Below are 26,640 nucleotides of genomic sequence, written 5' to 3'. Positions count from 1 at the left end.
GATCCCAATTTAGACGCATTTCTTACTCTAAACTTCCCGCCCAGAATATTTTTTGAATTTGGTAGTATGACACTGCTGATGGGGCTAAGCTTGGTGAACAGTGATTGAGCATGCCTGCCTGCAGCCTAAATTCATCCCTGGCCTATATGGACTCATTTAAAACAATACCTTACCATGCAACAACTCTGGTAACCGCTCTCCCTCAGCTTAATAATAGGTTTAAGTAGCTGTTGAGTGCTATGCTATCAAAACCTCTAAAGTATTGCCATAAAGTATTTTTAACTCCTTTGTAATATCTTTTCTGTCTATTTCTTAATAAGCTTTGCGTACATCTAAGAGTATTCCACTCATTTCTCCTTTTTGTTTTAGCTGGCGTCAATTGGAAGTGAAAATATGCTCCTATCCAATGCAGATGAAACCCTCTATCGTTCTCTGCAATAGTAGATGGGCACTGCGAACTTTGGGTTGTTGTGTCCTCAGAACTCAACACGCGACCTCGCCTAGCTCAAAAGTCGTCATAAAATTTAAATTAGGATGATCCATTTATAGCTTTTATTAATTTTGAATAACATACTTAAAACGGAATCTTAATTATCACCAAATAGAAGAATCTGTGATAGTTACTATTTTTTTTTTTAATAATTTCATTCATATAAATAGAAAAAAAAAATAGCGAAAGTGTTGCGTTATAGAAGGAGATGAAGTGCAGTATCTAGCTGCTGCTTCCCTCGCCAGTCTATTAGCCTTCTCGGTAGACTGTATTTTACTGAAATATATTACCCTAGATAACTCAATTTCTCTACAAATTTCCATGCCTTGCGTGATTTTAAGTCTCAAGAAAATATGACTTTCAGTGCAACCCGAATGTTGCTGCATATGGCAGTGTGCGGTCTTATAGTATGTCTACTTGGAAAGTGTGTTGGGATATTTACCCATGTTAATGGAGATCATAATATCCAAGGCGCCTGCCATCGAGAAACGTTATTTGTTCTATAGTACGTGCTTGATTTATTTGTATTCTTATGATTATTTTATGTTTTAAATGCCATAACCTCATTCATTACGAAACAGGAGGTTTGCACGCTATTAGAGCTGGGAAATTTAGCCCGGTTTAGTGATCAGAGTTCGCAGTGAAAATCACTTGAATGAACTAGTTCAGTAGTTCACTACTCCAAAAGAACTCAGAAAACATAAGTTTGCATATTACATTTGTTACTGCAATCTTAAAATGATTCCACATCAGACTTCTTTTTATCGAGCCCTAACCGGCAAAAGCCGTAAGCAACATTTTTTTTTTAAATGTTCTTTTTTTTTTTGATGCAGAAATGCATCTTGATGCTCTAGGAAAAGCAAAGTTTTGTCGGTTAGAGCCAGTAACACCAGCGCTTAGTTTTTGCAGCAACCGAAGAAGAAATGACGTAAAACTAAAGTGATGCCGTCGTTTAATCACTAAATATTTTGTACATAAAGGACGGTTTGTAGCTCTCGAAAAAAAAACAACGAAAAATTAATATAAAATGACGATCAGGAAATGGAAAAGAAATTTTCTTCTATCAAAATTTCTTAAATCAGTTTGTAGCTCTTAAGAAGAAAATGCTCGTATATTTATTTCTTCTAGAAAGTCTACAAGCAAGAACTTAATATTTTTTCAAGCAACAGAAATAATGGAAAGTAATTACAAGTTTTGGTTCTCAAATATCAAACAAAATCGTAAATTATTTCGAAAATGTCCAATAAATAAAAATTAGAAGCGTACAGAAATGCCCACGTGCACCAAAATGTACAATGTCATATGGTAGAATTTTCACATTGCTGTTAAGAATTTGATGGAAGTCTTAACCAATACACCAGGCAAAGCTATTTATAGACACTGATCGTTATTCGAATTCTTACGTAAGGAAACTTATAGATTTAAAAAAAGTTTTCGTGTAAAGGCGACCTTAAAAAATTTAGTTCATCTAGAATTTCGAACTAATTCACGCATTCACTTGAATGAACTAGTTCACAGAACTAAATACTTTGTTCGCGAACGACACCACTCTACACAGTAGGTTTTCCTCCGCCAAGAAGGCGAACCCCACCACGCACAATCGGATATTTTTTACGCTTAATAATTTATCTTCTTTTCCAATTTAATTTGTTTTGTGAATTGAGTATTTTTAATATGCCTTTTTTATACTAAGTTTGTGTAAACACATACATATATTTTTGGTGACTTCGCATTTGCGCCAATTCAGCGGCAAATAAAAAACTTTCAAGGCATTAATTTATGTGGTATGTCCCTTCGGCGTTGTCCGCTAAATTGAAAAGGGAAGTAGAAGGGCAGCTTTAAGTAGGACCAGATATAAAGAAAAAAAAAAGAAACAACAACAACAAAGAAATAAAGAAAACGGAGCTGCGGCAAATGTTGCGAAAAATTGATTGTTGCCATCTAAGCAAACACCTAAATCACGTTGCACGGAAGTTGGTATGGCGCCGAGCTGAGCAAATGCAATAGAGGCGTGTGTCTGCCAGGCAGTCCTGCCATTGTATTAAATTATACCAGCAAGGTAATGTGGTTGTGGTTGGTTATAAGTTACTTAGTTGTTTTTGGCAAAACATAGAGACTGCTGTAACTTACTACCATGTACCTACTATGTTTTGTTAAATAGATTTGAAATATTTGTGAAAACGGTCGAGCTAGATTATAGCGGACTCCTTACATCATGAGCCAACTCGGTTAATATAAGCAACCAGATGCGTAGTGTTGCAGATGGTGAAAACTGTAGGGACTTGATCAATATAGCCATTACTGCCTCAATGATTGCCTGGCTGTCGATGAAAATATTTGCACAAGATTTGTGAAGAGTTAGAGCTGCTACCGACTCAGCTGCTTTAGTTGGGGGCTGATATGGCTATTATAACTCAAGCTTCGAACAAAATACACCAGCTCCTATTTCTTCACTTATTTTAGATCCGTCCGTCACTTTATACTATGGGCTGGTTTCTCCAACTAAACTTAACTTAGTTTAGCCAATTTTTAAGGCTTAGCCAAGAATAAGCTGTGTAAAAAGGAGGCTAAATTTTGACTTAAGCAAAAAAAAAATGGCTAAACTAAGTTAAGTTGAGTTGGAGAAACCAGCCCTATGTCTGCATTGAGAGATTTATCTATTATGATTTAATAATGGGCTTATTCACACTGATTAGGTAAATAATTATAGTCCAATGAATATAGATGCCTGGGATTGAAAAATATCAATACGCCCCATGTGAGAGCTAAGAATAGCAGTGAATGTGAAAAAGCTCTCACACACCCTGGTTACAGTGGTGAGAATATTCCGTCCGAGAATTCTAAGATGAGAGGGAATACCCACTCTCGTTGCTATTTATACGGTGAGAAGGAGAGTGAATTCCTATTCTCATGAAACTTATTCTCATCGTTTACGAGAACCTTTATTCAGCTATAAGTAAAAAGGTTTACACTGTTGCAAGTTCGTCAAATTAGGAGCTTTCATGATTTTTTTTTTCATCAAAGCTTATGTTTTGTACTTCGTTTTTTTCAACACACTACATATGTATGTGCATACTCAAAGACATATATGTATGTATAACTCTTATGAGCTCTAGAACGAAACGTTTCAGATTAAATTAACGTATTTTTTAAACCGCTTATGAAATTAATTACTACTCTCGCAGTGCATTTTCAACAAAGATTTTATTTTCATAAGGTAACGCTTTCTAAGCTCTCTTAAAAAATAATTTTTATCCCAGTTTTCTACCCAAACAACGAAGAACGAAGTGTTAATATTCGTGTCGTGTGTGTGACACTTGGCTGACATCTTTCGAAAAGCTCGTAAGTGTCACTATGGATTCAGAAGAGAACACGACATACATATACATATAAATAATTATTTTTGCAGGAAGTGCAGCTTCATAACCCTAAAAATTTTGCACACTTGTAAAGCCAGCTGGAGCTCAGCTGAAGATTCACATTCACTTGCCATCAGGAATTGCAGTAGAACGCCCGCTGCTATTTGGCAAACGCCACGCTTTGTCAAGGCGACGAAGTGTAAATTATTATTCTGGTTTAGATTTTTGAGTTTCGGCATTTGTAGCGATTTGTCGCGTGGCGCACGCTGCGAACAAAATTAAATTGGCAACAGACCAAAGCAAAGAGGTAAAAAGAATAAACACAAGCTGATACGTGCATACGAATGTACATACATACATGCACACTTTCATTCTTCTAACTATGTATGTGCCTATGTATGTAATACTTAGTAAAACATGCGGAAAATTGAAAAACCAAAATAATAAAAATAAACGCGTTGGCAAATTGCTGCAATTCCTTTCTACTTAAACTGAATGTATTATGACGTATGCGCCGTCTAAACGTCTTATAAGTATGTAGTATGTAGCAGTGCATTTGCGGCATATACGAAATCTGCTCTAAGGTGTGGCAGCGGCACGAAGTTGCCTTGATGTTTGTGTGCTTGTACTTGGCGTCACACTGTCTGTGTAATAACAATATTTTTTGTAACTTTTTTTTTTTTTTAATTTAATTTAATGTATTTTTATGCTCAGTTCGTTGGCATTGTTTTGGTGCCGCGTGTATATTTGCGATGCGTGCGGCGGTCGGCGGCGGTTGATGATCGGATTGCGAACAGGAAGTAGAGCGCCTTGAGATATGCAGTGATCTAAATTTTTTATATATAAATTTTGCGAATGTTTTTATCTGCACTGACTGTAACAGATTTTGTTATGTACATTGTTTTTTTTTTGGTTTGTTTTTGTTTTTATTTTGTTAACGCATTAACCTGCTTAGTGGCGAATATTTGTGTTTTATTGAAAGAAGAAAAAGTCATATGTACAACAAATACATATATGTTAATATATGTATGTACATTTATGAGCAAATCTCACGAGTTGTTTCTTTTCTGGTGGTACTCCCTTCTCTCGCCAGAACAAAAAATGACAAACCATTATTCTTGCATTTATTTCAATCAATGGAGTTCCAGAAACAATTACAATAAAAAATAAATCAAGTATTTTAACCTAAAACGTTTATTTAGGCGAAAAAGTACCAAAATTATTAATTTTTTAATGTCACTCGAAAGAGTCGTATTTGTTGCTTTTTTAAATAACTTTGAAAAGTTTTCAAATGGAATGTTCATGTAAGAGGCAAGGGAAGTTGGCATCAAAAACAGCATATCTGTAAAGTTTGAAGAGTGTGCCACCAAATTAAAAAAAATCAGCATAGGACCTATCTGTCGCAGCTATTTTGTACTACTGGGAGTATACGCTACCTACACAGCTACGGGTATATAAGCACTTGTGTTTATTGTTAACTTTTTTAGCATATCTTTTTTAAGTTTTCATTTAAATACAATTTCTCGATGGAATGTTTTTATTTATGCAAAACTGAAGATAATGCATTGTTTAAGTTAAGTGTGCCACTACGTTCGACCAAACAAACGTACATATGTGCATTAAAGCGATTTGCGAAAGAGAAGCCGAGCTGTTTAATTAGACCATTGGAATTTTTAAAATTAATGTTTACCCTAAAAATTACACACACTAGGTTGGTGCTTAAAAATATCGTAATCTAAATTTCGAATGGAATTATTAATTAGTTTGCTTTACATACAAAATAAAAACAACCAAAAAAATTTTAACAAATTTAAAATAACTTTTAAGGGTCGCTATCAGAGTTGGAAAACATTTTTTTTTAGATCGTAAAAATTTGACAAATTTCGACTTTGACCAGCTATACCTCAAGGAGTTTCGGTCCGATCAAAATAAGTGAGTGTCGTGAGTGAGTTTTTTTTTGTTTTAATATTTTGAAATTTTCGCGAAAGTCCTCATTTTGCACCTAGAGAGGAGGTTTTTCTATGAAACCTTCAGACTTTTATGTGCTATGAACCTCCCTAACAAACACACATACATATTATAAAATTTTTTGGTCTACAACCTTTCTCTCTACTTCTAAAGCACTAATTCCCTTTACTGACCTACACCCAGAAAATGTGAATTGGATGCAGCTCACTTAGCAACAATCGAGCTTTGCTGCCGATTAACTGCATTCCATTTGCGATCGTCATATAACTCGAAGTATGTAAATAAACATGCGTTTATTGGTTTATTCTGCTATGCCATTATTCAACCATTTATTTATTTGCCTTTGCGACTGTTTATGAAGCGTGCGAAGCCATACAAATTAATTAACTTGCAAGTTGCATGCTGTGTTCAGAGGAGCTAATGCACTTGTCGACCATTGCGGTGTGCCGGTGCCGGTGCCAGTGCCAGTGCCAGTGCGATGTGTCGGCGTTGGTGGCAATGGCAATGGCTGTGGTTATGGTTACGGTTAGGGTTGCATGTAGTTGTGGCACGCAATGAAAGTGCAACTTGTTGTCATACAAAGCTATTTGCGTTCACACACTCACGCATACATACATATTTCTAACATACGCAGGTCTTCTCTAAAGTATGCGATGCTTCTTAGCCTTTCTTTCACTGCTTTCGAGCCCTTCATCTACATATTTATCTTGTCACAGAAGCATACGCTCAAGTGCACCCATAAATGCAGTGTGTATGACTCATTCGTTGCGTTTTTTTTAATGAGTGAGAAATGTGCGAAGATAAATAAATTAACTAAATGAATTGTTTATTATTGCCATAGCAGGGTTTTGTTATCCTAAGCGCAGCTGCCACGCGCATACAAACATATTTAGCACGGCAAATATGATAGCTTGAGCTTAGGTATGAGCGTGTATATTTACATACTTATGTATATATACAAATATACAAACAAACATTTTCATTTGTATATATGCATGTACGTACGTACATATGTACGTAATATATATGCCCTGCAGTAATTTGGACTAACCTTAAGGTAGTCTTCAAGTGGTCCATATTCTGTATCAGTCTTAGTTACTTATCCCTCACAAGCGCCTTGTGGTTTCAACCACCATTGACGCGTCTTTCGAGCAGGGCAAGACGTCCCAATAATAAAAAAAATGTCAAGTCTCGCAGAAATTGAGCAGCCTAATAGGGCTGATTCCATCTCATTATCCTCATGGCAGCTGCGAAAGGTGTGATCCTAGTATTACTACGAAGTGATGTCTAATCTTTTAACCGCCCCCGATTCACACAGCGCAGCCTGCCTTTACGTGAGCCCCAACCGTTTAAGGGTAAACTACAGGAGATCAGATGTGCCCTGAACTGCTACCTATCTGGAGATTACGTTTTAAGTCTACCTTTATGCGCCAAGTCACCAGCCATGCAAATGCTTGTAAGGGCGCGGAACCCAAATTTGTCTAATAATTCCTTAACGGGATTGAGAGGAAAGGGTTATACATTCATTCCCTTAGTAGTTTCGAATGCAGCACTAAAGCGTGCAGGGCGCTGAGAGCCGCTTGGATATCAGAATATATGCTTACCACGACTAACTCGACTGCTTCTTAAATAGCTGCCTGAAATTAGTTTCGATCGATCCATGAAAATTATTACTGCTCTCTTCCTTCAGTCACGCTGTACCACGCAATTATCCCTTGAGGCTACTAGGTTCCATTTCAGAGACGCAGTAATCAGAGATGAAATTGAAACTCTCCAGAACGCCAGAGCATTAAGTTTTCGAGCTTGTTAACCAACCGGTTTTCCTTGGTCTGAAAGAAGTTTATGCTGCGGTAGTTATGCCTGCGATATCGACAGCCGTTAAACGCCAATGTAAGAGTGGTTCATAGTGCCCTGATAATACCTATTATACCTTTGTATACACTTTTAGATGCTTACCTAGTGTAATTTCCTTTAGTGAATGCCACCAGAAAAGGGCTGGGAAAACTGAATAGGCTTAGCTATGGTTTCGTAGCGCCAATAAATTACTTTGGGTCGGATGCCAATTTCTCCTACCAATGGCGCTCACACAGGAGTATACGGCAACCAATGACTTTCTCAGGGTTTTCTTAATGTTTGACTTCCACGGCAGCTTCATGTCCAGGATCAGGTCTAAAGACTTGTCCATGTCAGACAACTGCATATGACCCCTACCATGGTAAGAAGAGACACTTCGGTGATTTCAAGCATAGGTAGCCTAAATCAAAAATGGTTAACATAGTCAAACTTTTATCTGCACGTTGAGTGTTGCGCTGTTTCTATGTAGATAACAGCCTTAAGGCAAACCGATTATATTTCGGGGCTGGCTATTAACTGGTAATTTTTTAACTGGTTAACTAGTGGTACTTTTTATGGAATCGACCAGTTTTTTACTGCAGGGTTGGCTTGTATACACGTACTTAGAGATATGTGCATACAAACATAACAGACGATAATGGGAAATATGCTGTTGTTTGCATAGCAAATGGAATTTCATTTCGATTTTTCAAAAATTGCTTTTATGTTACTTGGTAACATTTTCGTTTATTTTCCAACAAAGTTTTTAAATTTAGCCTTGTGAGTGATATCTAAAAACTCGTTTTCAGAACTAGACATCAGTGTAGTTTGTCGTCAAGTGAGTGAAAAAATATTGTCAAAAGGGCAGAAATGTATTGTATAAACAGATTTCCACCAAAAACTTTATTACCTGATCGATAACTTGGTCGGAATATTTATGGTGTCGGCAAAAATTAACGAGAAAAAAAGAAGTTTGCTGAATATTTTATTATCGTTATTTTTGTAAATCAGGGCCCAGCTTGGGACTAATGAGATCCACAGGGGGATTTATTCATTCTAAAAAGGATCCAAAATGCACACTGCTCTGAAGTAACTAAAACCAAAAGTCCAATGTTTAATAGGTTGGTCCAAAAATGCATGTGGAAAAAGTGAGGCCGCTTCCTACGCTGTACTTAAATTTTCGATCTCCTCAGAGCAGAGAATACAAGTACTATTTCGACTGCTGAGTGGAAGATCGACCCATCTCGGCAGCCAGTTTGAAAACGCGCTATCTGAAAAACCTTTCTAAGAATGCCCTATTTCAGAATTTTGTTGAGGAACGCTCTATTTAAGAACTCAACACATTTTCAATACATTTTCAAGTGAGATAGGGAATTTTTGGGCTTAATTCTGAGATAGGGCGTTCTTCAACTAAATTCTGAGACCAGGTGTTTTTCAATAAAATTCTGAAACAGGGCATTCTTGAAAAGTTTTTTGGGATAGACCGCCACTAGAGATCCACAGCGATTGGTTGTTGTTGTTGTAGCGGCTTATTTCCTCATGACCGCCCTTATAATGCTAAAGGAGCGACGATTACATGAGATGGTTAACGAAAGTGTACAGCTATTTTTTAGTTAACTTTATAAGATAAATAGAAATTATGCTTAGTATCTATAACTTATTACAATTAATATAATTTCTCTTCTTTGTTTTTAGTTCAACGGCCTTGATATTATTCATCCTGCTCTTCTGTGTTCAATCCTCACACTCCAGATTTGTAAGTTGAAAGTGTTTATTATACTGCTTGGCTTTAAATACATACGTACATATGTACGTAGTTTCCACACAAAATTAAAAAAAAAATAATAATAATTCTATGCATATATTTCCGTTGCAGTATGGAACGCGACAGAAAAGACAATATGGCGCTAATATGTACTTACCAGCGAGTTACATTGTGCCCGGCGGCGAGGGTGATGATGCTGATGAATGGACTGACTGGAGCTCACCATCAGAGTGTTCACGCTCATGCGGTGGCGGCGTATCATTTCAAACGCGCGACTGTCGAAGACTTGCGTGAGTCCAGCTTCAGTCATTTTCAGAACCCACATAATATTAATATTCCATTTCCCATCGCAGACCCAATGGGGCGCCGCTTTGCAGGGGTGGCAATCGCAAGTACTTCTCCTGCAATACCCAAGACTGCCCCGAAGAGGAGCCCGACTTTAGATCGCAGCAATGTGCGCGCTTCAATCGTGTACCCTTCGATGGCGTGACCTATGAATGGGTGCCATACACGAACGCACCCAATCCGTGTGAGCTGAATTGTATGCCGGTGGGCGAGCGTTTCTACTATCGCCAGAAGGCGAAGGTCATCGATGGTACACGCTGCAATGACCGTGAACTTGATGTGTGCGTGGACGGCGAATGTCAGCCGGTGGGTTGTGATATGATGCTGGGCTCGAATGCGAAGGAGGACAAGTGCCGCAAATGCGGTGGAGATGGCAGCACGTGCCACACGATAGCGAATACTTTCACTGCCAACAACTATCCAGTTGGTAAGTAGCCGTAGTCGGTTGATTTATCTGATTTAAGTATTTTTTTGTTTGTTGTTTTGGTTTTTGCTGGCGGTGTGATTTATTATATTCCTCTCAAGGATACAATGACATCGTACTCATTCCCGATGGCGCCACCAATATACGCGTGCAGGAGACTGCACCCTCGAACAACTATTTGGCCTGCCGCAACTCATCCGGACATTACTACTTGAACGGAAATTGGCGCATTGATTTCCCGCGCCCAATGTTCTACGCGGGCTGCTGGTGGAATTATCAAAGAAAGCCGGCAGGTTTTGCCGCACCCGACCAACTGACGTGCAGTGGCCCGACAACGGAGTCAATTACAATCATGATGTTGGTGCAAGATAAGAATGTGAGCATAGATTATGAGTACAGCATACCAGAAACGATACACAATGCACCGCCAGTGGAGTACTCGTGGACACACATGGAATTCGAGCCGTGCAGTGTGCCCTGCGGCGGCGGTACACAGTCTCGTACGGTGACCTGCAACAACCGCATGACTCTCGAAGAGGTTGATCCCAATTTGTGTGATGCCAGCGCTAAGCCAGACGAGGAGCAAGCATGTGGCGAAAGCCCATGCGCACCCCACTGGGTCGAAGGTGAGTGGGGAAAATGCTCGAAGGGCTGCGGAGCCGATGGTGTTCAGAATAGGACAGTTAGCTGTGAACGTATCTCGCCAAATGGGTAAGTTGAGGCTATTGAAAATGTACAAATTTACGAAATGATATTAATTTTTATCTGTGACTGTGAGAGTAGTGACCGCACAGCAGAAGAAGACTCAGTTTGCCTGAAAGAAGTGGGCAATAAACCAGCCACACAACAAGAGTGTAATAGAGATGTGAAGAACTGCCCTAAATATCACTTGGGACCTTGGGCGCCGGTTAGTTATGATAGCTCGCTATACTTCATGTTTTCTATTTTCAATATCCTAATACTTCCAGTGCGACAAATTGTGCGGCGAAGGTAAGCAGAAACGGAAAGTGACTTGCTATATTGAAGAGAACGGCCGTAAGCGTATACTGCCCGAAGAAGACTGTGTGGAAGAGAAACCACCGACTGAGAAGGAATGCATGTTGGCTCCTTGTGAGGGTGTGGATTGGATTATTTCCGAATGGAGTGGGGTTAGTTCGAAATTTTGTTTAAAATTTGCTTTCTATTCAATTTCTTCTGTCACAGTGCGATGAATGTGGACAAAAGACGGAAACACGCACTGCCATTTGCGCAACCAAATCAGGCAAAATTTATCCTGAAGAATTCTGTGCGCCCGAAGTACCTGCACTGTCGCGACCATGCGAATCGTCGAAATGTAAGCCAAAATGGTTCACCTCGGAGTGGAGTACGTGCTCTGCCGCGTGTGGCAAGGGCGTACAATCCCGTATCGTTATATGTGGAGAGTTCGATGGTAAAAGTATAAAACCTGCTGAAGACTCCAAATGTGAAGCCACAGCGAAGCCAGAAAGTGAGCAAGAGTGTGAAGGCGAAGAAAAGGAGTGTCCTGGTCAGTGGTTTACTGGACCTTGGGAGCCATGTAGTAAACCATGCGGCGGCGGCGAACGTAAGCGTGAAGTTTTGTGCTTGGCAAATGGCACAAAGTCGCTCAACTGCGATGAATCTAAAATTGAATCGCTTTCTGAAAAGTGCAATACACAAGCCTGTACTGAGGATGAACTTATACCAGTTGATAGTACGGCGGCGCCGATAGCGGAAGATGCGAGCGAGGAAGAAGAGTGTGACGAGGATGATGAGGGATTGGATTTGGAAACAAAGGAGGACCTGAAGATCTCCGACGGCATTGAGTTGGATGAAGAGCCTACTACTTTGTCATCGCTGATTACTGATGAACTAATGCTAAGCGATTCACCGTCTACAGGAGAATCGAGTGAAGTTACTTCTACAGACATTCCATATAGTACCGTTGAGGGATCTGGCGAAGAAACGGATATCACTGAGGAAACTACACTTGTGAGCGAAGGAAGTGGTGATGAATCCAGTGCGACTACCGGAATTTCGGATACCACTGAATCTGGTTCAACTGAGGTATCTTCATCTGAGCAAACGCCCGAGGGATCATCTGTTGAAACAAGTGCGTCGCCTGTATCTACAGATTCAACTGAAACTTCACAATCACCAGAATCTACCGAATCCACTGAGCCGGGTACTACCGATGTTTCCACATCTACCGATATTACTGAGACTACGGAGTCTCCTCAGTCGACAGAGTCATCTGCATCACCCGAGTCGACAGAATCGACTGCATCGGAAGCAACCGATGAGTCTAGCTCAACGGAAGTTTCAGCTTCAACGGACTCTACCGTATCTCCCGAATCGACAGAATCCTCAGCTTCACCTGAAACTACGGAATCACCTGTTTCCACTGAGTCTACAGTTAGTTCTTCAGATGTCACCGGTTTGTCTGAGTCGACCACGGAATCAAGTGATACGACAGGATCTTCAGAATCCACCGAATCGTTGGCCACAGATTCCACGCAATCGACAGATTCTACGGAGTCTGTGTCTACTGACACGACTGACTCAACTGAGTCTACCTCTACTGACACTACAGAGACTACCTCCACTGACACTACAGAGTCTACCTCTACTGACACTACAGAGTCAACAGTTTCTTCATCCACAGACATAACAGAATCAACTAGCGAACATTCCACGGAATCAACCGACTCTACAGAATCGTCAGTGTCAGCTGATTCTACAACAGGCTCCCCTCTATCTACAGACTCAACAGAAAGTACGACTGATTCCTCGGAAACAACTGATACTACTACCGATGTTTCAACTGACTCCACAGTTACTGGATCGGATGTCACCACAGATTCAACTGGTTCTGAAGCGACAGATTCCTCATCAGACATTTCCGATATTACAGAAACAACTGACGCCAGCTCAGATTCCTCTCTTAGTACCACTGATTCTGGTATATCGGAAACCACAGATGACACGGATTCAACAGTAACCGGCGAAAGTGACGAAACCACAGTGTCGTCGAGTGACGTTACCGAAACCTCGGGATCTACCGATGTTTCAGAATCAACCACTCTGGGCTTAACTGAGGAAAGCACAACTGAGGGATCGACTGAGTCAAAAACGGAAGGAGTATCATCTGAGTCAACATCCGAAATTAGTTCAACAGAAGCATCTACTTTCAGTACTGAGACTAGTGAAAGTACAGAATCTTCATCGTCAACTGATGTATCGGAAACTACAGAAATTGGATCAACTGAAAGCACTGAGACTACAGAAAGTAGTCCCACTGAAAGCACAGAAACTACAGAGAGTGGGGCCACTGATGAAACGACCATCGAAGGATCAGGTTCAACGGTTGATATTTGGTCTACTACAGAAGAAGGTGAAGACAGCACGCCTTACACGCTTGAAGCGCTTCTCACCAAATCTCCTAAGCAAAAGAAATGTAAGGCCAAGAAGGATTGCAGGAAAGCAACATATGGTTGCTGTCCGGATAAGAAAACGCCAGCCAAGGGTCCATTCGATGAGGGTTGTCCTATTGTTAAGACCTGCGCTGAAACCAAGTACGGATGTTGCTCGGACGGTGTTTCACCAGCCGATGGCGCCAACAATGAAGGCTGTCCTAAATCACAGTGCGCTGAGACATTGTTCGGATGTTGCCCAGACAACTACACGCCCGCTGAGGGAGAGGACAATGAAGGCTGTCCTGAAACGACGACTGCGCCACCAACTACGACTGTTGAAGAGGTTACAGAGGGATCTGGAGAAACAACCGAAACACCGGAAAGTACAATATCACCAGAAAGCACAGAAATTCCAGAAAGCACTATTGAGCCAGAAAGAGAGGTGGTCAAATCGTGCTCCTTCGGAGAATTCGGTTGCTGTCCAGATGGCACCACCGAAGCTAAAGGGAAAGATTTCGAAGGTTGTGAACCAGCAGCACCAGATACCAGATCGTGTGCACAAACACCAAATGGTTGCTGCCCAGATGGCCGCTCTGCTGCTGCAGGCCCTAATTACGAGGGTTGCGCACCATGCACACAAGAGCCATTCGGTTGTTGTCCAGACAATCAGACCCCTGCTCACGGACCACTGGGTGAGGGTTGTTGTCTGAACGCGCCATACGGTTGTTGCCCGGACAATATTAACGCTGCACGTGGACCAAACTTTGAGGACTGCGACTGCAAGTACACACCATATGGATGCTGTCCCGATCAGAAGACGGCAGCACGTGGACCTAACAGTGAAGGCTGTGATTGTGAGAAAACACCCCACGGTTGTTGCCCAGATAAAATCACGCCTGCAAGTGGACCGAAATTTGAGGGATGCGCATGCCATACGCTACAATTCGGTTGCTGTCCCGATGGCCTTACCATTGCACAGGGACCACACCACTATGGCTGCCACTGCTCACAAACCGAATTCAAATGTTGCCCCGATGAGAAAACGCCTGCCAAGGGACCGAATGGTGAGGGCTGTACTTGTTTGGAGAGCAAATATGGCTGCTGTCCTGATGGTGTTACAGCGGCGGAAGGTGAGAAATTCGAAGGCTGCGCATCGGTTAAGGAACCGCCACAAAAGGCATGCGGTCTGCCAAAGGTTACTGGTCCATGTGGTAACTTCAGCATCAAGTACTTCTTTGACACTTCGTATGGCGCATGCGCACGCTTCTGGTATGGAGGTTGTGAAGGTAATAATAATAGATTCGAAACCGAAGGTGACTGCAAGGCCACCTGCCAAGAGTATAGCGGCAAAGAGGCTTGTTTCTTGCCCAAAAGCTCAGGACCATGCACGGGCTACAACAAAAAGTGGTACTTTGATTCGGAACGCAACCGTTGCGAGGAATTCAATTACGGAGGCTGCTATGGCACCTCGAATCGATTCGATAGTTTGGCCGAATGTCAGGCACTCTGCGCCATTGATGAAACTACACGTAAGTTGAGACGGGGACGTTTATCAGGTGGATTTATATTGAACTGTTTCTTTGTAGCACCCTGCGACCAACCCATGGAGGCCGGACCCTGCGAGGGCGACTTTGAGCGTTGGTACTATGACAACCAGACAGATGTGTGCCGTCCATTCCGCTATGGTGGCTGCAAGGGCAACAAGAACAACTACCCAACCGAACATGCCTGCAGCTATCACTGCCGACAGCCGGGCGTACACAAAGGTTTGCTTTCAGTATTTAAGTTGTTAAGGAATTTGGTTTTGGTGTTTTGCATGAGTTTGCTATATTGTAAGACTTCGATCTAAACTTGAAAGCATGACATGGAACGCGGTATGAGTTAAATAGCGCCCTCCGCGCGGATGAAGACTTTGGTGTCGGCGCGAACGGTGCATAAGATATTATATAGCATTAGCATTACTTTATGTTTTATTTATTTTATATTTTTCCTTTTTTATTTTGGTTCAACGGTATGCTAAATGTTTGGCTTTCCTTTTCTCACACTCGTTATGTTGCATGTTTGCTTGCTGCTCGCTCTACTCCTTTCCCGCTAATACCTTACCTTACTACTATTATACGAACAACACAATACACTACGTTACACCCCGAAACACACACATACCCTGTTGCCGAAATAGATTATTGCTCGCTTCCTAAGCAACCCGGTGATTGCAGTGAACAACACGCGCGCTGGCACTACTCGGAAGCGGACAAGAAGTGCATGCCCTTCTACTACACAGGTTGTGGAGGCAACAAAAATAATTTCCCATCCCAGGAGTCGTGCGAGGATCATTGTCCCAAGGAAGTTGGTAAGGCTGTTGTAAATTATTATACTCATATACACACACGAACACGCAACCACCACCCACACATGAAAAGACACATTTACATATTTGTGGCAGCCGTCGCTTTCATTGTTGTTTCAAGAAGATATTTCCATACCATCGACATTCCCATTCAATAACGCCCTATAGTTGAATTATTTTTCATTCTCACACTTTTATCCGTTTTCGTGTTAATGGTTTTAATAGCCAAGGACACTTGCGAGATACCAGCCGAGGTTGGCGCTTGCACAGATTATACCGCCATGTGGTATTACGACACCAAGGACGAGCGTTGTCGTCAATTCTACTACGGCGGCTGCGGCGGTAACGGCAACAAGTTCCCCACCGAAGAAGCTTGTCTGCAACGTTGCGAGAAGAAACCTGAGCCCGAACCCGAACCAGAACCAGAGCCCGCACCGGCACCGGCGCCCACCTCGAAGGAGGTCTGTCAGTACAGCGCAGATGCCGGTGACTGCCGTGCCTTCATACTGCAGTGGTACTATGATGGAGAAGCCAAAGCCTGTCGTCAATTCTACTACGGCGGCTGCGGTGGCAATGCAAATCGCTTCAATTCTCAGGATGAGTGTAATCAACTCTGCGCCATACAATCTCCCCCCTGCTGCGCCTGCTCCTGAGCGCCAGCCAGCGCCACAGCCTGCACCAGCGCCAGTAACTGCGAATGTTTGTGAAGCTGCTTCGGATCCGGGTGACTGCGATAACTATGAATTGAAATGGTATTACGAGAAAGACGAGGGTCGTTGCACACAATTCTACTATGGCGGCTGCGGCGGCAATGAAAACCGCTTTGAGACCGAAGAAGCCTGTAATGCACGCTGCGTGTCACCACTGCCAGATGTTAATGTACGCTTTGGCGAAGAGGAACCGGTACCAGCGCCGGAGCCAGCGCCAGCACCTGTGCCGGATTCGCGCGAAGACAGGGGTTGTACACTACAGCCTGATTATGGCCGCTGCTCCGACAATAATCAGACACGTTGGTACTACAATTACGCCGACGGGCTGTGTGACGAATTCGTTTATGGCGGCTGCGAAGGTAACCAGAATAACTTTAGGAGTGAGGAAGAATGTCAGGATCAATGCTTTGAGGTGCAAACGACTTGCTCACTGCCACCACTGCCGGGTAGATGTAACGAACATATTGTACGCTGGTACTACGACGAGCGTGATAAGCGCTGCTATGAATTCGAGTTCACCGGTTGTCGCGGTAATAGAAACAACTTCGTTACGGAGTCGGAATGCCTGCAATGGTGCGGTAATGAGACACCTCAACAGCCACAGCCAGGAACATCGGCGCCGGTAAGTGGGCGCTAAGAAATAGTTGTAGGTAAATCTCAGGTACTCAAATGCTCCACATTTTCGCCTTTGCTTGCAGGCCTACTCGGTTTGTGATCTGCCTGTGGAGCGCGGTGATTGCGACAACAGCACTGCGGCATGGTTCTACGATGGCGAGTCGATGGCTTGCACAGCCTTCTCGTATTCGGGATGTGGCGGCAATGGAAATCGCTTTGAATCGAAGGAGCAATGCGATCGCCAGTGCGGCGATTTCAAGGGAGTCGGTGAGTACTCGACGAAAAAATTTCACTTATTTACGCTGAATGTTTTTTTGGCCTACGTAAGAAATATATTTATGCCAATACTCAAACAAATATTTACGCCCGCTAGATGTGTGCAATGAACCAGTGGAAACTGGTCCATGCCGTCAGTGGCAGACTCGTTTCTATTACAATAAGGCGTCGCGTACCTGTGAACCATTCACCTATGGCGGTTGCGAAGGTACCGGCAATCGTTTCGGCGAACGCGCAGAGTGCGAGTCAGTTTGCATTTTAGGTCAAGAACCAAAGACGCGCGCACCTAAAGGTAAACATCGCTTGTGTGTAGTTAGTGTAGTCGGCGTGTTGCGGACGAATTTTTTGGAAAAATTAATTTTAAATATTTTGTATTGACTTTTCTGAGTAGATATTTGTAAGCTGCCGGTACAGATTGGAAGTTGCAACGGTACGACCGCCTACGAACGCCGATACTACTATGACGACGAGCGCGGCACCTGTGTATCCTTCATTTATTCGGGTTGCGCTGGCAACCAGAACAATTTCCGTACATACGAAGCTTGCTTTGACTACTGTGCAAGTAAGCGCATGCCACACGTGACACATCACACATTTTGGCACAATGAAACCTCGACGCACCCATGCATCTGTACGCACCCATGCATTTAGCACTGATTCATACTATTTTACGCACTTTCACGAACTCCTATATTTCCTACCGCACTGCATACGAACTTTGTTAATTTAGAATATCTTATTGGAATGCATAGCTTAAGTTTTCTCGCTTGTTATCTACTTGTTCTTAGATTGAATGCACTTTCGTATCATTTCCATAATTGTCTTGCACGTGGTAATGGGTTTTCCTGTGGGAGTCCTTTGGCACATAAAAAAAAAAATATTTGCACCTATCTTCACCATCCACGCTAATCACTAACTCTCCTTTTCTTCCCACAGGAACCGAAAAGACGCCCGAAGCCAGCGAGAACGAAGTCGAACCCAACCCATGCGACACCTATGAGCACGAATGTCGTGCGCTGCGCTGTCCATTCGGTTCACGCCGTGTTCCGGTGGAGAATAGCGATTGCACGCGCTGCGTTTGCGAGAATCCTTGCGAGCGTCACGAATGCCCCGAAGGCCAGCAATGCGCTGTCGACGTGTCAAGCGATGCCTCCAGACAATTCATGCCCGTCTGCCGCGAAACCAACAAGACCGGCGAGTGCCCACATCTCAGTCAGCCAGAAGAGGAAAACTGCGGTCGTGAATGTTACACCGATGCCGACTGTCGTGAGGACAACAAGTGTTGCAGCAATGGTTGTGGCTTTGTTTGCGTACGCCCTACGCAGCCAACATCCCGTCCACGGCCCCCGACCACACCTGCGCCAGCTGTCATCTACCCAGGTGATGTACAGGTTGCACTGGAACCCAAGAAACCGCAAGAGGTGGATGTGCAGGCCGCCGTTGGCGGAATCGCTGTGTTGCGTTGCTTCGCTACTGGCAGTCCACCACCGAATGTTACATGGTCGCGCAGCAATGTGCTGGTAAGTACGGCGGGGAAAAGCTCGAAATTTATGGCCTTCACTATGCTATAAATTTACGCATGTTGTGGTTGAGTTTATGTCTGCGTTAGTATGAGTTTTTTTTTATTTACGCGCTCTGCCCGCAGATCGACACCAATCAAGGACGATATGTTCTGACTGCCGCCGGTGATTTGACGATTGTGCAGGTACGTCAGACGGACAGCGGCTCGTACGTGTGTGTAGCGTCCAATGGCCTAGGCGATCCAGTGAGTCGCGCAGTGCAGCTGGCAGTGACAGGTTTGAGACTACCTCCATTTTAAGCACGCGGTGTTGGTTATACTAATATGGCGCATGTGTTTTGTGTTTTATTTACATTTTTTTGCATGTTTTGCATCTGCTAATGCTTGTCTATGCCTTGTCTAACAAAACGCACTCAAATAAAAAAATTGCTTGCTTCTTATATGCATTCGCAAAAACGTAGAGCCAAAAGAGATACCCGCTTACGTTTATGGCGAAAAGAATGCGACACAAATTGTTAGCTTGAATCGACCAGCGCAGGTGCGTTGTCCGGCTGGTGGTCATCCTGCGCCGCATGTCAGTTGGTGGCGTAATCGCAAACGTTTGGGCTTGATAAGTGATCGCTTCGAGTTGACGCGCGACTATTCGCTAATGTTCCGTTCCATACAATTGACGGATCTCGGTCCGTATACTTGTGAAGTTTGGAATGGCTTAGGTCGTCCGACGTCCATGAAAGTTGTTCTAAAGGCAGTGGGGCCAGCACGCGCCGTGACGAACGATGAAGCGCCCTATCTGCAATATATCATAGATCCAGCACGCGCGCCAGTTACTCAACGACCCTCGTATCCATATCGCCCACAACGGCCACAGCCACCACCGCCACCAGTGTATGTCGCACCACCGCGCCGGCCACAAACGAGTAAGTACGATGGGCTGCATGTGGGCTAAATGCTTGGTGGGGTTCCTAGATTAATCGTTAAATTTGTTGAATGTGTTTAAGAAGTTGCTGCCTGGGTAGAATATATTTAGGATCTTAACTAATTCCTTCTCTTTGCTTTGCACAATTTGCACAGTGACCGCGCAAGCTGTGCTTGCATTGGATCCCAGAAACACCTATAGCCCGGGCGCGTCCATTGCCATGCAGTGCTCGGTGCAAGGCTACCCCGCACCGAATGTGACCTGGACAAAGGACTCGATACCGCTGCAGGCGAACGAACGCATACAAATTACAGTTGAGCCACATACGCTGGTGATAAACAATGCCACACCCGAGGATACTGGCATGTATGGTTGCACGGCGAGAAACTCCGTGAGTTATAACACCAGCGAAGAGCGCATCACCATTGAGTGTAAGTAGTTTCTCATCTTCAATGCGGTACACTTGTAAATTTCGTAAAATCGTTTTGTTTGCCTTTGTTTTCTGCAGCCACGATACCGATCCATCCGGATTGCGTAGATAATCCATACTTTGCGAAGTGTGAGCTGATTGTCAGCGGTCGCTACTGTGGTCATCGGTACTACGCTAAGTTCTGTTGCCGATCATGTACGCTAGCTGGCCAAATTACGTATCCACATCCGAATGCCGTGTAGATAGAAGGCTACCTGAGTGAATAAGCGGTCTAGAGCGTGCTTGATGCTTTACTCTACGAACATGCATTTTTTGGCTGTCTTTTTGGCGACAGCAAATCAGTTAAAATTCCAAAAGAAAAAAATAAAAATAATTAACAGTACTATTAACATTTAATCGACGCACAAATTTAGCAAACTAGTATTTTCCGCTCTAAAATTAGGTATTTAAAAAAATAAAAATTACAAAAGTAAATGATTTTCACACTTTACACGCACACCTTTAGCTGACTCAGCTCGATCAAAACGAGCTGCAAGTTTTCAGCTATCCTCAGCTTAATCACATCAACAGCAACAGCTTCTATGCTTTTCGCTCATGTCAACACATACACACACACACACACACACGCACAAAAAATGCAAATACTAAGAAGAAGAATAGCTTTTATACATATACAACTACATACATACATAAATTTATAAAATAGAATTTTAGTTTTTAATTTGTTCCTATTTATTGTGTCCGTTTGTCCGGTTCGGATAAGTCAAACACATGCATGCATACTACATACCGAATAACTGTAAATATGTGTGCCTATGTAGAAATCGAAGGTCACACGCAAGCACACTTACACACACAAACCAATGTACTAATACTCATATAAAACGATCAAGAGGGATTTTACTCATAGACGATTTTCTGAGTTACCTTTTTGAAATTAATTTTAATTTAAACGATATGTTTTGTAATTACAAAGTGCCTTACGATTTTATTTTTATTTTTTAATTGTACGTAAATAGTAGAGATTTGTGCATTGATACATATGTATGTATGTATGAGCAATCTAAAAGAAAATGTTGAAAAAGTTTTTGTAAATAAACTAATGATGTAAAAGAGTATAATGATGTAAAAGAGAGTTTTGTATTCGAGAAGTTGGACTAAAAATTTAGAATGAACTCAGTAAGTTGAAAACATAAGGTTTTTGCTTATTTGGCGGAGGATGAATTGATCACAAGATTCACATACAGTGGATTCACGTAGATGGAGGCAAAGACATCGGAAAGTAGCCGGGTGGGCGAAGGTAGAAAAGGAGGGGGAAAGAAATAAAGGAACGACCCCATCTAAGGCTTCTAATTGAAAAAACGATCCATGCTCACCACGAAGCTCCGCAAGCGACTTGTTCCCATTCCCGAAAGCTCATCGAAACCTTGAACCTTAGGCACGCAAAGGCAATTCACCAGAGCTGCAGTTGTCGAGATGACTCCACCTGCTCATCCTCCAAGCAGCTGATGCAGTAAGGGCCATCGATGATATTTAGCCTTACCGCAATGCACTAACTCTGAATTAAAATTTTTAAATGAATGCTTTTGCAATAATTTATTGCATTAAAGGTATAACATGCATTAAAAACCCACTTGTTAATTATTTTTTGAAGTAAATATTTTTCGTTGATATTGAGGGTAGAGTTTTGAGGTCCAAAAAGATAGCGGTGGAAGTTAAGGCTGGTTTTCGCTATGTCAAATTTAATAGCATTTGTCCCAAAGAGGTAAAAACACATTGCCATATGGAACTAAAAAACGGTCTATTGTTTAATTTAGATCAGAATAGCTTTTCATTCGTGTACATGTGCTGCTAAATTGGTTATTGGGAAAGTATTTCAAAGCAATCACATTTCTGGCTAGCATATTTCAGGACGAATGAATAAGGATTGAGCCAAGAGCTTCGGTGAGCAAATCCAATTTTTTGCAGCAAATGTCAGTTGCGCGGTTTTGCAGAATGACGATACGCGGTTTTGAAATTTAAACGACGATATATAAAGTAATGAAGAAGCAGACGAAATTATTGAAGATATGTCCTGAGCACATATTGTGGCTCGGTTTCCTAATGAGTTCGATAACACAAAACTTAAAGAATATCAACGTTCAACAAAAGGCAATGATTCTTTGTCTAAATCTGAGATGCAATTTTTTTTAATTTTTTTGAGGAACACCCTAAGTAATCATTAAACGAATCTGAGTTTCGCTGTTACATTCGGACATCCACGAATTTGTTTTCATATTCCCGGTTAAAAAAAAAGACGCATATCATATTTCTTCTTATCAAATCGTAAGATTTCGGCTGGCAAATATTCACATATGTACAATACAAAGCGAATATTGAAATAATAACGAATATTATAATTTTGCGGCGGAAACATAAGAGCAGTTGTTATCCAGTACTTGCCGGCAACATTGAAAATAGTGGGCCGAATTTATCTACCAAATAGCGGCTAATGGATTTCCTTACCAAAAAAGTACGCCGTGCACGTAAAATGTTTGTTATGGCAATGCTGTACGCTTGGAAAAATCAATATTTTCACAATAGTAAAACTTCCCTTATACGCTACGCGTACAGCTGTTGTTGATAACAGTGTGGACATGCGCAGTAACCCAGCTGCATTGGCATTCTGTCATATTTAATGCCATTGTAGCCACAGAAGGAAAAGCAAATTGCACTCAAACAAAAGATATTCCCATTTTAGAAAATTGATTTGCCAACAAGTTCAAGGCAACAAAAATGCCTATGATGGAGGATAGCGGCATCGATAGTGAGGACAAGCAATCGAATACCTGTGAAGGATCTCCAGCGGTGAGTACTATATGTAATTCTAATCGTATGTGCATATTTACTTATGTACATACATACATACGTTTTAGACAATGGAAATATTTGCAAAACATTTGCATTAATTACAGCAAGTGGCACAAAAAATGACAGCACCAGCAACAATAACGACGATTGAAGCATGCGATACGTCAGCGGTTAGCCATATGGCTGATTTGGATGTAGTCTTCCGTGGCGGTGGCGGCGGTGGCGGCGGCCAAGTGTTGACAGCGTCAACGTCAACGTCAGCGACAAGGACAACCGTCACCAATGCAACAGCATCAGCTGGCGATAGCGATGATAGCACAGCGAATAGCGCACAGCCAGCACCAAACACCTGTCGCATCCTGCAGCGCAAGCTGGAGCTGAAAGTGGAGCGAGCGAAGCGCAACTACAGCCAATACCAGCAGCAGGAACAGGTGAGTTGACAAGTTTCAAATACGTTTTTGTAGAAAAAGCTGACATATTGATTTGGTTATTTCACTTTCGCATTGTAGGTACGCAAATCACAATCTGCGAATCTCATACCAATTAATCGGTTGCCCATACCAGGCGATTCGGAGCAGAAACCACTTGTAGATTATAAGTCCGATAGCAGGTTTGCATAAATGATGACTCTACTAAAATTTTAATTACCTACATACGTACGTACGTTCAACACGAAAGATCGATATATATTTTTTCTACTGTTTTGCAGCGAGGAGCCAGAGGAAATTTCTTTTTTTCCTGCCAAACTGAAAAATGCGCATCGGCAGCGCAAAACGGAACTCAGCGACACTTTTAGTATACAAGAAATGACTATAGAATCCGATTTGGATTCCGATGATAGCGGATCACAAAATCTTGAGCTGTTGCCACCGCTGCGCAAGACGAATTTTCTGGAGAAAGTTAAAATCTGTTTCGGTTGCAGTAATCGAAGAAGTTAACTGCGGAAACTTTAAGGAGGCGACAAAATAGTACTCAAAATAATGCAATAAATACTGTTGTAGCCAAAATGTACACAACTACCACAAAAGAAAATATACAAGCATATACAATGCATATATGTATGTATGTGCATACATACAAAAGTGCATACATTGTGATTTATTAGTCAGTTAGAGAATCTGTAGCCCCTTTTTAAGGGCGTTTTAATTTATTGGGGGATTCGAAAGATGTTTTCATAACCGGTAAATCACATTGTGAAGCCCCTCATTATTTGCAGGCTTATAATTTCGGACCATTCGTATTTGCGGCGTGCGCCTTGATGTTGTCACACATTTTTTTTGTTGTATTCAAATTTGTTCGCGTGCACTCCTCATATCTCCCTCCATTTTGGAAGAATTCCGGACTGATGATGCCACCTAAGCAAGAACCACACCAAAAAGTCAGTTTAGCTGAATGCAATGGTTGCTTGTGAATAATTTGTGGATTTCCTTCCCACCAGAATCGACAGAGAATGATTGCTTTGATAACACCGCACGACAATATATTTTAATAGATTTTTCTCTGTGACGTCAGAATTTTTTGAAAGGATTTTGAAATCTTTAAGATATTGGGCCGTATGCATAAAAACTAGCCAATTGCGTTTTACTAAAGTATCTTTCACTTAAATTTATTTGAACAAATCGAAAAAAGGTCTGAAATTTTAAGAAAAAAAACATTTGTTTAGGTTTTATGCACACTGCCCATTATTTCTTCAGTAAACTTTTCAAAAAATTTAGTGCAATGAATAACAATATGGGGATCAAATAGGAGAATTAGTACTGTAAATATCTTTTTGTCCTTGAAATAAATTGAAAATTTGCAAGATTTATTTTTGAAAACATTAAATGCCGAAGACTAATATTTATGCGACCACATCCTGGAATTTGGTCCTTCAATTTTATTTGCTAAACAAAAACATAAAAATAATTAAAAAGGCTTTTTCACTACCTATTCGTCCTTGTGACTCGACAATTGTTTATTTCCTCAGATTTCTACAGACTTTTTCCTTAATACTAAATACCTTCCGTGGGTCCACCACAGACTGACACGATCAAGGCAACGACGCGCCCACGCGCTGGCTATACATGAAAATATGATAAGTTATGCTGTACCGCAAAATTCATTCTTGAGCCGTCGGTATATATCGTTCTGAAGTGTTTTCTTGAAGAGAAGCGAAGTCAGATGTAGTCTAATTTTTCGCGAATACCTGGATCATTGATAGAACATGCCCATGCCCGTGTATTTATTATTTCCATAGAGTCATTTCCATCGAACTCAGGGAACTCTGCGAAGCATTCACCTTAAAAAGAGATCGATATGGACGAGGACTGATTACCTTAGCAATCGCAATCCTGCTTTGTGATCTTCCTACCTTGTCAACATTGGGTTTCTACGAAGCCAATAAACTGTAAGTAATAGTTGTTGGAGAATCATGGCCTTGATAAACGATGTGATCAACAAAAGTATCAGAGGGGCCATCTCGGTGGCAAAGACCGTTTAAATCAGGGACCGAAAATAACAATTATTTTTTTTTAAGAGTTAAACTTGGCCAAATATTTTTAAGGCCGAAATAAAAGTCCTTTCCGTATAATAAACAAACCGATTATTCAAATTAAACAAATTTGGTATCAAGTGAAAGAGGACTGAAATAGCTTTTAAACAGAAATAACGGACGAAGGTTACCGTCTCTATTTATATTTTTTGTTTATAATTTAATATTTCCGTTGTAAAGCCATTTTAGTCTCTTTTCCTTTGATACCAAACAGGTTTAATTTGGATAAGCGGTTTGTTTATTATCCGGAAAGGACTTTTACTTCGGACTTTGGCCAAGTTTGACAATAAAAAAAAAATTAATAAAAAATCTGTTATTTTCAGCCCTCGGGCTAAATAAAAAAATTCGCCAAGGCGAGATGTTCGAAAAATTTTTGACGTTGAAAATTCCTTAAAAATCGACAATATAACGCTCATTTAGAAGCTCTTTTTTTAATATTTTGAGACGTTTTGTCTTCAGTAATCGATTATTTACTCTATTACTAGTTTGGAATGGCTACAGTTTCGATGCCTTCTCCCTCAGATTCCCGAAGTAGAATTTGTACCAAATAATAATTATGCAATATAAAATTAACTTGAATGTGAAACTAAATAATCCAGAAACTCTCAAATGCTCTACATAGGGAATGCTCAGAACAAGGGTGTAGCCAGGTAGGGGAAGACAGCTGTACCCCTATAAAGTTTTCAAGATAAAGTGAAATTTTAAAAATTTTATAATGGCTGAATTTCTTTATTCATTCTGAACGTTTGGAATAAACTTTTCTGTTTATTTATTCTTTAGAACGTTCCTGATGATATGTTGACGTATATTTCAAACGCATTCTGTTTATTCCGGCTGTGAAATGGGATTA

At 41.6% G+C, this 26,640-nt stretch overlaps 2 protein-coding genes across 2 annotated transcripts; both read left to right on the top strand.

The window, feature by feature from the left end:
- Window positions 1-9,340: 9,340 nt before the first annotated feature.
- Window positions 9,341-21,398, top strand: LOC118752214 (papilin-like). The gene is given in 19 exon segments (XM_036487067.1): window positions 9,341-9,406; window positions 9,527-9,705; window positions 9,769-10,187; window positions 10,286-10,895; window positions 10,968-11,091; window positions 11,153-11,332; window positions 11,388-15,126; window positions 15,184-15,363; window positions 15,777-15,947; window positions 16,170-16,582; window positions 16,584-17,276; window positions 17,353-17,536; window positions 17,643-17,837; window positions 17,937-18,107; window positions 18,482-19,065; window positions 19,191-19,341; window positions 19,526-19,981; window positions 20,136-20,411; window positions 20,489-21,398. Coding segments are annotated over 18 exon segments (8,853 nt in total). The 5' UTR covers window positions 9,341-9,406; window positions 9,527-9,562; the 3' UTR covers window positions 20,653-21,398.
- A 1,659-nt stretch (window positions 21,399-23,057) lies between these two features.
- LOC118752215 lies at window positions 23,058-24,326 on the top strand. Its single transcript, XM_036487068.1, has 4 exons — window positions 23,058-23,257; window positions 23,365-23,691; window positions 23,770-23,870; window positions 23,970-24,326. The coding sequence occupies exons 1-4, from the start codon at window positions 23,186-23,188 to the stop codon at window positions 24,196-24,198; spliced, it is 729 nt and encodes a 242-aa protein (XP_036342961.1). The 5' UTR covers window positions 23,058-23,185; the 3' UTR covers window positions 24,199-24,326.
- The last annotated feature ends 2,314 nt before the right edge of the window (window positions 24,327-26,640 follow it).

This window comes from Rhagoletis pomonella, unplaced genomic scaffold (genome assembly GCF_013731165.1).
Source record: "Rhagoletis pomonella isolate Grant_MI unplaced genomic scaffold, Rhpom_1.0 Rhpom_scaffold_01319, whole genome shotgun sequence".
Lineage (NCBI taxonomy): Eukaryota > Metazoa > Arthropoda > Insecta > Diptera > Tephritidae > Rhagoletis > Rhagoletis pomonella.
This window is presented reverse-complemented; position numbering and strand designations above follow the sequence as displayed.